The sequence below is a fragment of the Salvelinus sp. IW2-2015 genome, linkage group LG15, assembly GCF_002910315.2.
Source record: "Salvelinus sp. IW2-2015 linkage group LG15, ASM291031v2, whole genome shotgun sequence".
Lineage (NCBI taxonomy): Eukaryota > Metazoa > Chordata > Actinopteri > Salmoniformes > Salmonidae > Salvelinus > Salvelinus sp. IW2-2015.
This window is the reverse complement of record NC_036855.1, coordinates 34,827,356-34,843,173: the sequence shown is the minus strand read 5'-3', so window position 1 is coordinate 34,843,173 and position 15,818 is coordinate 34,827,356. Positions and strand designations below refer to the sequence as shown.

The 15,818-nt window shown below is 43.2% G+C and overlaps 1 protein-coding gene across 1 annotated transcript; it reads left to right on the top strand.

The window, feature by feature from the left end:
• Positions 1 to 332: 332 nt before the first annotated feature.
• Positions 333 to 10,625, top strand: LOC111973736 (zinc finger protein 366-like). Its single transcript, XM_024001120.3, has 7 exons — positions 333 to 501; positions 2,468 to 3,511; positions 3,931 to 4,098; positions 4,880 to 5,030; positions 5,891 to 6,082; positions 7,952 to 8,126; positions 8,262 to 10,625. Exons 2-7 carry the CDS (start codon positions 2,472 to 2,474, stop codon positions 9,131 to 9,133), a joined length of 2,598 nt encoding a protein of 865 aa, XP_023856888.1. The 5' UTR covers positions 333 to 501; positions 2,468 to 2,471; the 3' UTR covers positions 9,134 to 10,625.
• The last annotated feature ends 5,193 nt before the right edge of the window (positions 10,626 to 15,818 follow it).

Here is a 15,818-nt window from a genome sequence, read left to right as displayed (position 1 = left end):
TGTGAAAGTGACTCCCAGAACTGTTGGTGTTGACAGTCTAAAACTCCTCTCCCAGACTTGCATGCCTTTTAATGAATGCACAATATTTAAACAACGTTGTACTACTATTGAATTGTTAAAAACAAGCCTCATGCAGTCACCCCCAAAGCAGTGTAAATCCTTATTTTGTAGAGAAATGAAGATGTCTATCTAGGGTTTCCTTATTTTTCTGCAGGAAGGCACTAGGCTTGTTGACTTCCTCTCCCCTCCCTTCCTTCCTTCTCTCCGAAGGTACTCATCTGAAAAATGAGAACAAAGTGATTGTTCCTGTTCACTTTCTTAAGTCACTTCAAATGCTGTCCGTGGACGGGTAGCTCATTGTCAGGACAGCAGCAGGGCGAGAGCGGAGCAGAGTAGCCAGAGAGATAGGTACAGGAGCTGGTACCTCAGCCTAATACACAGCTACTGCACTACTGCAACAGTACAGAGGAGAGGACAGACAGGCTGAGCTACACTGAGCTGGTGAGTCCCTCAGATCCAACAGAGGACTAACAGGGTAGGGTATGGCAGGGGGATGAGGAGGGGCTTTTGTTTTAATGTGTGAGTTGTGTTGTATTCACTGAGGATGCAAACTAGCATGGCAGACAGACAGAGAGCGACAGAGGGGTCTTTCCATGCTGTACCATGTTCTGTGTATAGTATTGTAATGTTGTATACTTCACATCATGATATTCTTTTCACACTTTGAATGCAATAACAAATTGAAGCTTAGAGTAGACTATTTGTTGTGTCTTTCTATGAACAAGAATTGATTTGTGATCTAATCTTTATCCTTTATGATGACCATCACCATCCCGTTCCCTATCCCTATCAACATTGGAAGATCTCACTGGTCTTTCTCTGTAGAACACAGGCGGTTGGTGAAACCTTAATTGGGGAGGACTAGCTCGTGGTAAAGGCTGGAGCGGAATAGGTGGAATGGAATCAAATTAGTGGTGTAAAGTACTTAAGTAAAAATACTTTAAAATACTTCTTAAGTCATTTTTTGGGGTATCTGTATTTTACTTTACTATTTATATTTTTGACAACTTTTACTTTTACTTACTACATTCCTAAAGAAAATAATGTACTTTTTACTCAATACATTTTCCATGACAACCAAAAGTATATTTTGAGTGCTTAGCAGGACAGGAATATGGTCTAATTCACACACTTGTCCAGATAACATCCTTGGTTATCCCTACTGGCTCTGATCTAGCGGACTCACCAAACACGTGCTTCGTTTGTAAATTATATCTGAGTGTTGGAGTGTGCCCCTGGCTATCCGTAAATAAAATAAAAACATGAAAATGGTGCCGTCTGGTTTGCTTAATATAAGGAATAAAAAAGTATTTCTACTTTAACTTTTGCTTTTGATACTTAAGCATATTTTAGCAAGTACATTTACTTTTGATGCTTTAAGTAAATTTAAAACCAAATACTTTTAGACTTTTACTCATGTTGTATTTTACTGGGTGACTTGACTTTTACTCAAGTATGACAATCCGGGTACTTTTTCCACCACTGTATCATGTGTTAGATGCCATTCCATTCGCTCCGTTCCATCCATTATTACGAGCCGTCCTCCTCTCAGCAACCCCCCACTGCTGTAGGATGATAACAGTTCACAGAAACATCCCTCACACTGTATTTACATAAATAGCCTTATTATGAACAGTATTGTCTCATCCTCTTTTAGCTCATCTGCAGAAGTTGAACAGTTCCCCGTCACATTGTCTGATTCACTCTATCACAGCTAATCTCATTTGTCTGTCTTCCATTCATAACCACAAGAACTCCAACATTAGCCTGATCATACACAGGCTACTCTTTAGTGTATGTAGTTGATTGGTTCTTCAGAGAGAATACAGGGTATGCAGACCTACAAGTTGTCCATGTGTTTGGAACATGTGGATCTCTAAAGCACAGTAAGATATCATATATCGAGCGCTAGCGGAGGACAAAAGGAGAAGTAACCTTCCACCCATCCGTGCAAAAAAATGAACAGAGCAGATAGAGAGGGAGAAGTGTAAAGTGTGCAGGAGGGAGAGGTAAAAGTTAGTTCCTGATTTCAGAGGGGCAGCAGGTAGCCTAGTGGTTAGAGTGTTGGGCCAGTTACCGGAAGGTTGCTAGAACAAATCCCAGAGCTGCCAAGGTAAAAATCGTTCTACCCCTGAACAAGGCAGTTAACCCACTGTTCCTAGCCTGTCATTGTAAATAAGAATTTGTTCTTAACTGACTTGCCTGGTTAAATAAAATAAAAATGGGTGGTTGAGAGAAGTGACAGCATTTTGGTTTGTCACTACTACCTGTGCTGTAGGCGTGTCACTATAACTCTCAATTAAGTGCTGTTTCCTATTCTTCAGGTCTCGAAGAAGCATTCTTATGATAAATATATTGTAATAGTTTAAATAAATAACTGGTTTCCTCTCTGTATTTCCCCATGCAGGTAAATGATGGACACAGATGTCCTAGGTTTCAGACCAGACAGGAGGAGTCCTCTTAGGGAAGACCTGAGACCTGTCTCTCACCCCAGTCTTTACCTGAGCCAATCTCCACTCTACCTGAACCCCCCCAAACGCTCCCTCTCCCTGACCAGAGAGGCCTACAGCACCACCTTCAGCCCTCTGACTCACCATCTCCCTATGGGCCTTGAGGGTATTCATTACACCCAGAGCGAAGGCTCCCAAAAACGCAAAAGAACTCCACTCAAAATGGAGGGTTCCGAATCCCCCACTCCTGGAGACATGGAGGAGGTGGAGCGTCGAGGCAACACCAGGACTGTTGATCTCTCCCACCGTCCGTTCTCCCTCCCTTCTCATCCGCGTCTCTCTCCCTCTCCCATGCCCATCCCAGGTATGATCGACCTGACCCGGCTCCAGCTGCACAGCAGGGCTCGGTCCAGGTATGATCCACCTATGGGCCTCGCAGTGCAGGTGAAACAGGAACCAATCAGCCCCTCACCTCTGTGGCCTCCCTCTCCTCTCCTCCTGCACCACCCTCCTCCCCCATTCTTTCCCTCTCTCCACCCCAGCCTCCTCCCCTTCCCCTTTTTCATGCCTGGGCCTGTCATGCACCTCTCTCCTGGAGCCTTCTACCCCAGAGAGGCCCTCAGACCTAGTCGGTGTGGCCCAGACAGAGGCCCTCGAGGTGGGATGACCAGCGCTGAGAAGCTAGGTCTCAACATCCACATTGACGACAGCTACTACGTAGACGTAGGGGGAGACCAGAAGCGTTGGAAATGCCGTATGTGTGAGAAGTCATACACCTCCAAGTATAACCTGGTCACACACATCCTGGGCCACAGCGGGCTCAAGCCTCACGGCTGCCACCTGTGTGGCAAGCTGTTCAAGCAGCTAAGCCACCTGCACACCCACCTTCTTACCCACCAGGGCACAAGGCCACACAAGTGCCAGGTGTGCCACAAAGCCTTCACCCAGACCAGCCACCTGAAGAGACACATGATGCAGCATAGTGATGTGAAGCCATACAGGTCAGTACTGGGATGAGCTTTGTCTAGACTGTCTGTTCTGTTTCACACATCCAGGAGATACTGTTTTATTAGTCGAGTTGATAACTAAGAAAATGATTGAATTAACAAGGACCTTACATTACATGCCTTCCGTCTTTGACTCAAACTTACAGGAAAACTCCACCCTTATGATGCAAAATGCATCATGCCAGCAGTATTTATGAAAATGTGATTGCAGACATGCAAAACATGTTGGGACTGTATCAACAATGGACTAACGAAACAAATACCAGAATATAGCTTTTGGGTGGAATTTCCCTTTAAGAAGATAAACTAAAGTTCAGGAATAGTTATAAATATGACTATTCATGACTCTTGATTAGTTAGTGTCTACTTTCTGCTAGACAAATAATCAATTGCTATTCATCTCTCCTCTCCAGTTGTGGGGTGTGTGGGAGGGGCTTTGCCTATCCTAGTGAGCTGCGGGCCCATGAGCTGAAGCATGAGAAGGGCCAGGAGAACATATGTGTAGAGTGTGGTCTAGACTTCCCCACTCTGGCCCAGCTCAAGAGACACCTGACGGCCCACAGAGGACCCACCCTCTACAGGTACATATACCCAGAAACACCAGCTGGGGTTTAAACCAGAAAATGAAAGAAAAAAAAAGAAAAAAAGAAAAAAAGAAAAGTGGTTTAAACACATTACCTCATACTTCTGTTACCCTTATTTCTGGTTGTGGGTACGGCAGCAAAAAATTAAATGCGGATTATAACAGGAAACTATTACTTGTTGTCTCCAGACCAAGACAACCAAGGAGCCAGGGACATTTATTGTCGCTTTCAAAATAAAAGTCCCAAAAGACTCAAAAGACTTACAGTACCTAACACTAAAATAAAAGTCCTTATAAACCGAAGGCTACACGTCTACTACTGTATACATCTAATACAGTATGATTATACAGTTATACAGTCTCTGGTATTAGCAAACGCTCCGATGAAGGCTCCAATGCCGAAATGTGTAAGCTTTTAATAAATAAGAAGTACAGTTATGACTGGACCTACATGTTCATCAAGTGGCTGAATATCTCTTTCACTTTCAGTTTGAACTTGAACTTGAATTTAAACATGTTATTTAATGCATGCAACTTTCTGTTGACTCCCAAGGTAGTGGAAGGATTTAGCTTTTTTGGATAAATCCAGGCCACTTCAGAGTGTCTGTTTTCTGTCCAGGTGTAGTGAGTTTGTGTTTTGTGTCTAGGTGTAGTGTCTGTTTTCTGTCCAGGTGTAGTGAGTTTGTGTTTTGTGTCTAGGTGTAGTGTCTGTTTTCTGTATAGGTGTACTGAATGTCTGTTTTCTGTATAGGTGTACTGAATGTCTGTTTTCTGTATAGGTGTAGTGAGTGCCAGAAGAGCTTCCAGTACCCCAGTCAACTGCAGAACCACATGATGAAGCACAAAGACATCCGGCCATACATCTGCAGCGAGTGTGGCATGGAGTTCATACAGTCCCATCACCTCAAACAGCACACACTCACACATAAAGTAAGGCTGGGTGGGGTCTTCATACTGTCCAAGTACTAATGTCCACTAATGTCAACATGTGTGTTCGGAGGAAAATGTCTTTACAGGGCTAGGTTGTGGATCAGTGGGTGTTAAGGTAGACTATACCTGTTGGTGACAGGACACTTTGCCTACATCAGGAGCCTTTCCATTTGGTGACTTGAAATGGTTTTGGTTGTTATTGTTTTTCATTTGCTGTAGGATATTCATGACAGTATGATGGCTTTTACACTACTGGGCATCATTGCACATCATTGTTTCTGCTTCAAACAGTATTTTAGTACTACATGGTGAAGCCATGACAAAGAGCAGCTATCCTCAAAAACAGACAAATGAGGCTTAAGAGAGAAATGTGAGTGCTGGTTACAGTAACAGTAGCTGCATGTTTAGGCATTGTTTTAATGATACAAGGCATCCACTCTCTTGGTGTCATGCTAACATCTTGCTGCGATGTCTTGCTTGTCCCTGACGGACTTGCTTGCCAAGACGTAAGTGACAGCATCAATGTAACAGTATAACTTTAAACCGTCCCCTCGCCCATACCCGGGCGCGAACCAGGGACCTTCTGCACACATCAACAACGGTCGCCCACGAAGCATCGTTACCCATCGCTCCACAAAGGCCACGGCCCTTGCAGAGNTTACCCATCGCTCCACAAAGGCCACGGCCCTTGCAGAGCAAGGGGCAACCCTACTTAAGTCTCAGAGCAAGTGACGTAACTGATTGAAACGCTACCCGCTAACTAGCTAGCCATTTCACATCCGTTACATAAGAAAATGTTCCACGATGATGGTTATTTCTCTGTCTCACTTTCTCTCTCTTTCTCTCTCTCTATATATCAGGGGGTGAAGGAGCACAAGTGTCGTATCTGTGGTCGTGAGTTCACCCTTCTGGCCAACATGAAGCGTCACATCCTGATCCATACTAACATCCGAGCCTACCAGTGCCACCTCTGCTTCAAGAGCTTTGTCCAGAAACAGACCCTCAAGGCCCACATGATCGTCCACTCTGACATCAAACCCTACAAATGCAAGGTGAGTGTTCTGATGGGGAATGTTCTTATGATATTTGAATTGCCACATGCAACAACTCCTTTTAAAGCCAGGGTATCTGAAGATAATACATCTTGTAGATACATGTCAATAGTATCACAATTGGCTATCTGCCTTGCATGCCTTTTAACATCTCTGACCAATTTAACCTGCTTGGTTACTTGAACACAGATGGTTGAACATGTGTTTTGGCAGGGGTTCCCAAACGTTTTCACTTGGGGCCCCCCTTCCAGGATTAGGGACCCCCCCCCCCCCAAAAAAAAACTGTTCACACCCCTCTTGTTGTTGGAGAGAATTTAGCAGGTATAAAACTTATTTAATGCAAAACTACACACTTTGTCATGGGGTGTAAAGAACATTTAGAAGTTTTAAAGCTAATTTTCTTGCAATTCTATACATTTTGCCATGTCTAATGTGTATTCATGTGATATTTGACCAAAAAATTACAACAATATCTATGGGCTAAAAAACCTAAATAAAAAAGCGTTAGCTGACATGGGCTAGTTGATCTGGACATTTCTGACAGGTTATAAATATCTCTCTATGGTATGCAATTCTTTTTTTAAATATTTTTATTTTTATTTTACCGTTATTTTACCAGGTAAGTTGACTGAGAACACGTTCTCATTTGCAGCAACGACCTGGGGAATAGTTACAGGGGAGAGGAGGGGGATGAATGAGCCAATTGTAAACTGGTATGCAATGACTGACATGACAAGAGGAACTGATGATGCACCACCCAATTTCGTAATTGCAAGAGTAGGTTTAAAGCCGGACTGAGTTCCTTTAAAAATATATATAATACCCGAATAAGGGTATAGTAGGGTTGTAACTATAATGTAAAGTCTCTGAACTAATGAAGCCAACTGACACTCTGAAGCAACTCCACACTAGCAAATAGCAGATAGACAGGGGATTTGGCAGTGAGGTCCATCCTCGTCCATAGGAAGGATATCGCTGCACAAACTGCCTCTCTAACAATGGCCCCCAGCCTCCCGGGAGAATGGGCCACACAAATAGATTTCATCTCGCTTTCTCTGTTGCTGGAGGGAACGCTTCCTGTTTTCTCACGGTCCTCTTGGACAGTTTACAGTCCCTCTCTCCTCCAAAGGAAAGGACCACCCTAATAAAAAAGAATGCAGAGGAAGGACAGCGCAGGAGTTGCCCTGTGTGTGTGTGTGTGTGTGTGTGTGTGTGTGTGTGTGTGTGTGTGTGTGTGTGTGTGTGTGTGTGTGTGTGTGTGTGTGTGTGTGTGTGTGTGTGTGTGTGTGTGTGTGTGTGTGTGTGTGTGTGTGTGTGTGTGTGTGGGTGTGTGTGTGTGTGTGTGTGTGGTTTGTGTGTGTGTGTGTGTGTGTGTGTGTGTGTGTGTGTGTGTGTGTGTGTGTGTGTGTGTGTGTGTGAGCGCACACGCACACTTTCATTCATGAGTACGTCCAGCTCCGGTTACAGCTCTGAGTGCAGAGAGGATTAGTCATCTAACACATTAGTTGTTTGATAAAAATGAAAGTTTGATCAATGGGCACAGTTTTAGACTACATGGCGTGCAGTTTTGCCCTTGATTGGTGTTTACTACACCATGAATTGCCACGGATGTGGTTCGGGGAATAACGGAATTCACAAATTGTAATCAAGGAACGTGTACACAAATTATTTCAATAGTTGCTATTTAATTATTTATTTGAGGAAAAATTACAGCACATCTTGGTTTTGGTTTATCAACTTATCTGTCTGTTGCTGTCAAGCACGTATAATTCTTTCCTAGGACCCTGATGAAGTCTTTTTAGGCCGAAAATAAATCTGTTCCATAATCGGTTTGTTCTTTAATACTTATTGGTTTGTACTTGTTTTCAGCTGTGTGGGAAGGAGTTCAACAGAATGCATAACCTTATGGGCCATATGCACCTGCACTCTGACAGTAGGCCCTTTAAGTGCCTCTACTGCCCCAGCAAGTTCACTCTGAAGGGAAATCTCACCCGCCACATGAAAGTCAAACATGGGATCATGGATAGGGGCCTGGATGCAAGAGGTAATTACTAAAGGCTATGGAGGAATTCATTATATGGTTACTCCCTTCCTGCATTGAGACTTCCTACAACATTCCTACCCTGAAGCTAAATCAGAATCAGCCAGTCAGTTTGTAACATGAGTCTCTGTCCCTCAGTGTCCAGGCGGCAGGGGCGCTTCTGCCTGTCGGCCCCTCTGGGCCTCCTGACCCGTTACAGCCAGGAAGAGCCCTTTGACCTCTCCCAGAAGCCCAGGCGGCCGCGGCCCTGCCTGCGCCTCTCCCAGTCGGACGGGGAGAGCGTCCCGGGGAGCTCCTGTCAGGACGAGGATGAGGAGGAGAGCCTGTACAGGAGGAGCCAGTACAGCCCTGAGGTCTACCAACACCACACTGGGGGACAGGCGTACAGGTCTGAGACAACTAAACAGATGTATAGACAGGACATGGAGACTAGTGGACAGGTGTACCCGCCTGGGGCAGATGGTGAGGTTTATCAGCCTGTTTCAGAGCCAGGTGATGCAGATAAGCAGTTGTACCAATGTGTGACAGGTAGACAGGTGTTTGACTCTGACTCAGAGCTAGGTGACCAGCTGTACCAACCTAACCTAGAATTAGGTGACCAGATGTATGAAACGGAGTCAGAGGCAGGTGAACACCACATAGGTGGCAAGCTGTGTTACCCACAGTCAGGTAATACAGGTGAACATACGTACCACTCAGATTCCGAGGTAGGTTGCCAGTCGTATCAGCCTGACCCAGACCAGCTAGAGATAGGTGACCAGGTGTACCATTCTGATCCAGGCGAGGAGATGATGGACACACCTGAACCATGTGAAAAAGACTACCACTCAGACCCTGGTGTCTTAACAAAAACCATAGGGACTGATGAGGAGGAAGAGGAGGATTTGGTGAGAGCTGGGAGCAGGGTAGAGGAAGAACAGAGAAAGCAGTTTAGACGTTATCTTAGCAGGGAAGAATACAGACGTGTAAGGAGTTATAACGATAGTAAGAGTTCCTCTTCTACAGAGTAGTGACAAGAGGAGTAAGAGTAGTGAATAGGCTACTGTGCTGAAGAGAAGAGGGTTGAGAGCTATTGTAAAAGGGTGGGGAAAGAATTGAGTAGTAACTCGAATAAGCCACTGGCGTAGCACACGCTCCCGCAAGACCTCAGAGATAATGTTTGCTTTATAAGTGTTGTTTTAAATCTAGAAAAACATGCCAAATTGCTAACAAAATTAGCCCTGTAGCATTTCATATTGCTATAAAACAAAACAAAAATAAGTTTGGAATTTGTATGACATATTTGAATAATCAAATGTTAGAATTCAACAATGAAGGCTTTTAAACACTTGCTGGACAATAATTGTAAAAATAAAAGGTATTTTATGGTGTCTGACGGAGTTGAACCCAGTTAGTTGCATTTTACATCTTTCAAGATGTAAAATAGCAACGTTTTCTCACAGCCCAATTGGCAAAATGTGTAAAATAGCATGCGATTAACTAATAAGCTGTGAAGTGTATTGTATTTCAGGCTGGTAGAACGGACAATACATATGCATGTGAAAAGATGTGTCTTAAAGAAAAGCTTAGTTGAAATCAGGGTGAAATTGTGCTGTAAATAAAATTCAATTGTTTTGAAAATATATTTTTTCTAAATTGTTACTTTTGAACTAGTACTTGTCAATCTATAATTAATTAGCATGGGATTACAATGTGATAACAGTTATTTCTCTTTTTTTAATGCTAGTTTCAAATGCTCTTCTACTGGAAGCTTTAATAGGTCTGTAAATTATGTTGTTTGTTGTGTGATATAATGAACGAACAAAAGTAATCTCATCTAATGAGAGACTTTGAAATGAATAAAAGTGCTGTAAGAATTAAGAATTTTTTGGGGGGAGATTTGTGTAGAGGAAAGTAATGAGAAGGCACACCACAGCCCACTAAGCACTGACCAACGGAGACGTCTTATGGACGTCTTTTTTTGGTCGTGTCTGGGCTGGCCGCCTTTTTTGGTGCGGTCCGGACTGGCCTTGATTTCAACATCCACAGACGTAGATTTTTGGTCTGTACCAGACCAAATCTGAACCAATTATAGACGTCCATGCTTGGTTCAGATTTGATCTGGTCCGGACCAACCTTAATTTGTCTCAAACATAGACATCTATGATTGGTTCAGATTAGGTCCGGTACTGAACCAATCATGCTCTACTGTACTGAACTGTGCCGTACTGTACTGTGCTGTTCAAACTTGTGAAACATAGTCTAAATGGCTATGATTCGTTCAGATTTCGACCAGCCTTGATTCATTCAGATTTTTACTTGTTTGGGGGCGGAGCTCATGATAATAATACCCAGCATGCTCTGCAAGATTGTGTGTAATGTGTGTATTGTTGTGAAATTGCTAGATATTACTTGTTAGATATTACTGCACTGTTGGAGCTAGAAACACAAGCATTTAGCTATACCCGCAATAACATCTGCTAACCATTTGTATGTGACCAATAAAATTTGATTTGATTTGAAGTGTTTGTTTTTACATTTACATTTTGGTCATTCAGCAGACCCTCTTATCCAGAGCAATTTACAGTCAGTGCACTCAATTAAGGTAGATTAACAATAACATATCACAGTCATAGCAACAACAACAAATATTTCTGTAACCATTGCTGAGAAAGTTATTGTAGTTGAAATGGTCTGTTGGTTTATTCTGTAAATTGTATTACTTAGAAAATCATAGTTGCTGGTTTTAAAGCTTTTGAGAAAGCTATCATAAGTGCATGTAACAGATGAGGACAATAATAAATAGTATATTTTGCAATCTTCAGTGTGCTCCTCTTTCCTATATTAAATGGATAACAAATATGATTATTATACAATGCTTACTTCATTAGGAATGTACGTGCAGTAGAAAATGTAACCACATTATCAATGACAAAAAAAAAACATATTTTCAATGTCTGTTAGTGATGTCTTTCCAACTGTCATTCAGAACCGAAAACGAATCTGATTTCAACGTCCGGAGAATATGTATTTTCAACGCCTGGAAAATACTTTATTTTGCTTACTGGGAGGGTATGACGCCTAATGAGTTGAGTATAGTAGTCTGACCGTAGTCCTTTCCAGTCTTGTCAACTCCATCTCTCTGTATGACTCTGCTAAAGCATTGTGTATAGGGCTGAATGGCCTGATGATGATTGCCTTTGATCTACTGTATACATCCAAATGTGCCTTCTATAGCAACTACTGCATGCCTGATGATAAGAGAGAAACATGACTTAACACTAGAATAATGAAAAGTGAATTTTAGGTCTCGCATTGGGTGCTAGTCTGTCTCAGCTTTAGCCAATTTACAGTTGTCTTTATTGGCCAGGCAATGATGTACCATTGTCGACTGCAGAACCAGTGAGACGCCCATACTAGGAGGTCTACTTAAGAGACGAATTACAACGTATGAGAGTGCAAGACTCAGATCTCCTGTTCCCCCAGGGACTCATTCAACTGCCACGTTTCCTCCTCTCTAAAACCGCACAGTACAGCACCAGAGATGATCACAATGACTTGCGAACGAGTTGACTTTCTTCTTGGAGAACAGAGATCTCTCGCTTCTCTCATAAAGGAGAGGAAGCGGAAGAGAAAACGTCTCTCCCCATACCTCTTTTACGTCCCGATCAAACGGTCGTTCACGAGACTCTGTGGGTGTCCCAGACAACACGCCTCCTGAACACTCACGTGATTCAGAATAATGCATTTTATTGTTGATTGTAGGAAAGGAGGAGTGTGTGCATTGTCCTTGTAGGTTTGATCTAAAGTGTTATTTTTGTGATTAAAGAGCAATTTGTCATCCACTGTGCTATTTGACTTGAAGGTCACTGACATGTTGATAATTTGACATTTGCATCAGCCAACCCACCATTTATGTCATCGCAGGTAAAGTGGTAGACATTACTTTTAAAATGAGAATACAATGTAGCAATGCTTCCCTATTCTATCAAGAGAGACCACCAAATCCCAGGTATGAAACTGCAAACGTCAAGAGGAACTTCTCACATCCTCCTCTTCTTCTCTTCTCTCCTCACCTAAATGTTTCAACCCAAACCGTCGGCTAAATGGCACGGAAAGGAAGCACAGAGAAGGGAAGAAATTACCCCTACTAGGCACAGATCAGCTCAACTTTCCCCTATCCGAACCTTAGTCGTGAGAGGGAAAATTCAAAACTGACTATAGATCAGCAGTTAAGGGCAACATCTACTTGCTCCAGATAGAGCACAGAGAGAAGACCTCTCAATGAGGTAGTGGTGTTCACTCTCACACAGGTTCTGCTGAAGTGAAACCGTTGGGGGGAGTCAGGAATAAGGGACTCTGGTAAATTAGTCATTCACTCTGATGGGAAAATGTGTCCTGTGGCTGAAAAAACTTTGGTGTGGCCGTTAGTGATTGGTCTGAAAAGGTTGTGCTTTTACAAATCAGGCAGTATGGTGTTAATCTAATGATGAACCAGGATCAATCACCATAACAAAGCTGTATTCAATTTCAAAGCCAGATATATGTTGGTAAATGTATTGAACAATAACAGCTAGAGCTGCAGGCAGTTACTACAGAGCACCATTTTGTGTCCCTCTACCTAATGTGTTATGGTTAGGATGTTCTCTAAAATGGTTGATACAACCTCTTCTCTTTTCAAAAATATACTCTTCCTCTTGTAAATTATACAGTTCCTTTCTTCTCCCCTGGTCAGGTCTGTCTGTTCTCATGGGGATGTTACTGTCCTTGCACCTCGGGTTTTAACTGTCATTAGAGCCCCAAACTGGGTTGTAATGTTGCAGACTCTAAATTGGGTTTTGTAGTCTTTATATTGTTGAACCAATCACAGACATCGATGTTTCACAAGTTTTAACAGCACAGTACAGCACAGTAGAGCACAGCAGAGTACAGTACAGTAAAGAAAAGTAAACTATAGTTCAGTACAGTAGAGTAGAGTACAGTGCACTACATTAGAGCACAGCAGAGTACAGCCCTGTACAGTTTGTCTGTTCTAATGGGGATGTTTGTGTCCTTGCACCACAGTTTTAACTGTCATCAGAGTCCCAAACTGGGTTGTAGTCCAGCAGGCTCTAAACTAAACTCAGCAAAAAAAAGAAACGTCCTCTCACTGTCAACTGCGTTTACTTTCACCAAACTTAACATGTGTAAATATGTATATGAACATATCAAGATTCAACAATGGAGACATAAACTGAACAAGTTCCACAGACATGTGACTAACAGAAATGGAATAATGTGTCCCTGAACAAAGGGGGGGTCAAAATCAAAAGTAACAGTCAGTATCTGGTGTGGCCACCAGCTGCATTAAGTACTGCAGTGCATCTCCTCCTCATGGACTGCACCAGATTTGCCAGTTCTTGCTGTGAGATGTTACCCCACTCTTTCACCAAGGCACCTGCAAGTTCCCGGACATTTCTGGGGGGAATGGCCCTAACCCTCACCCTCCGATCCAACAGATCCCAGACGTGCTCAATGGGATTGAGATCCGGGATCTTCGCTGACCATGGCAGAACACTGACATTCCTGTCTCGCAAGAAATCACGCACAGAACGAGCAGTATGGCTGGTGGCATTGTCATGCTGGAGAGTCATGTCAGGATGAGCCTGCAGGAAGGGTACCACATAAGGGAGGAGGATGTCTTCCCTGTAACAGACAGCGTTGGGATTGCCTGCAATGACAACAAGCTCAGTCCGATGATGCTGTGACACTCCGCCCCAGACCATGATGGACCCTCCACCTCCAAATCGATCCCGCTCCAGAGTACAGGCCTCGGTGTAATGCTCATTCCTTCGACGATAAACGCGAATCCGACCATCACCCCTGGTGAGACAAAACCGCGACTCATCGGTGAAGAGCACTTTTTGCCAGTTCTGTCTGGTCCAGCGACGGTGGGTTTGTGCCCACAGGCGACGTTGTTGTCGGTGATGTCTGGTGAGGACCTGCCTCATATCCTGAGTGTATGTCAGTGTGCAACACACTTAACCCAAATTGCTCATGTATGTCATCCAGAGCATCTACTAAAATATAGCAATAATGTATTAATCAGTAATCACCATGAATGGCTCAGTTGAACTGTACAAATTCAGCAGTGGTACATTTAGCAGACGCTCTTATCCAGAGTGACTTACAGTAGCGAGTGCATACATTTTCATACTTCTTACAGTACAGTGTACACACAAATCAGGCTAAATCTATCTTAAAATAAAGAGGAACCGGTTTAAGGGATGAAAGACAGTTTGGTACTGAAAAATACTACTTCTGGATTCTTTATCTCCACCTCACAGTCACTGAGATAAAACATTTTTAGACGTGGTGGGTAAATTCTCATAACCTGGTAGAATATCAAACTGCAAGGATAAATCGTATCGTGTCTACCTGAATCAGTGCATAATGTGTAGAGATGGTGTTGTAGGGTCTTTATGTAAATGTTGTAAGATTAAGTGGGGTGTGTGGCCTCTCTGCCTCTCTTCATTCACTATTTCCAGGAACACACAGCTGGAACTCAAAGCTCTCCCTGTAAAGTTGCACAGAGGCCATAATGTCTCGGGATGAGGGACAGAGTTATGTCTGCAGCAACTGTGTTGCTAAAACGCTTCACTTCCTGTGTGGTCTCTTTGGCACGGTTCTCAGGTAGGGACTTCCTGTTTTGGTGGTCAGTGTACTAAAGGGTGCAGAAATTCTTCCCGCTTTTGTTTAATAAAAGAGACCCACCCAGGACATGACCTGTCACCTGCCTAGACCTTGGGCCAAGAAGTTCACATAATCACGGTCAAGGAGCGTCCCGTAGTAAACAAATAGATTACACTATGTTTTGAATATAAAAACAATGGTTCAAGGTGAAGGACTATGATCTGACACAAATACATTAGAAGCTACTTTAGCAGCCATATGGTCTTTGGTTAGAAAGGCCTGGCCTATGCATTACCTTTGTATTGGTAAATTAAGTCATTTAAAGGATTCAGAGAAGATTAATGTCATGTTTTGTCTTTGATCATCATGTCTTGTCCCTGTGCTTCCCTCTGCTGGTCTTATTAGGTTCTTTCCCTCTTTCTATCCCCCTTCCTCTCTCCCTCTCTCGCTCTCTCTCTCTATCGTTCCGTTCCTGCTCCCAGCTGTTTCTCATTCTCCTAACGACCTCATTTACTCTTTCACACCTGTCCCCTATTTTGCCCTCTGATTAGAGTCCCTATTTCTCCCTCTGTTTTCCGCTTCTGTCCTTGTCGGATTCTTGTTTGATGTTTGCTGTYCTGTGTCCTTGTTYCGCCCTGTCGTGTTTTTGCCTTCTTCAGATGCTGCGTGTGAGCAGGTGTCTATGTCAGCTACGGCCTGTGCCYTCCTGAAGCRACCTGCAGTCTGTGGTCGCGTCTCCAGTCGTTCCTCTCTACTGACGAGAGGATTTCAGTTTCCTGTTTTGGATTTACCTATGATAATTTCCAGGAGAATCATTGTTTGTTTAAGCCTGGAATAAAGACTCTGTTTCTTTAAGTCGCTTTTGGGTCCTCATTCACCAGCATAACAATTAAGCCATTAAAGGGGGCGTTATCTCTTACATTTGAAGTAGCTTATATTTGAGTGGTGGAGTCAGGGTGGGATGCATTTTTTTGTAATTAGTTACAGTAACTCTTATTGTGTCAATTGCAATACAGTTAGGGCAGTATATCCTACACTGGCTGT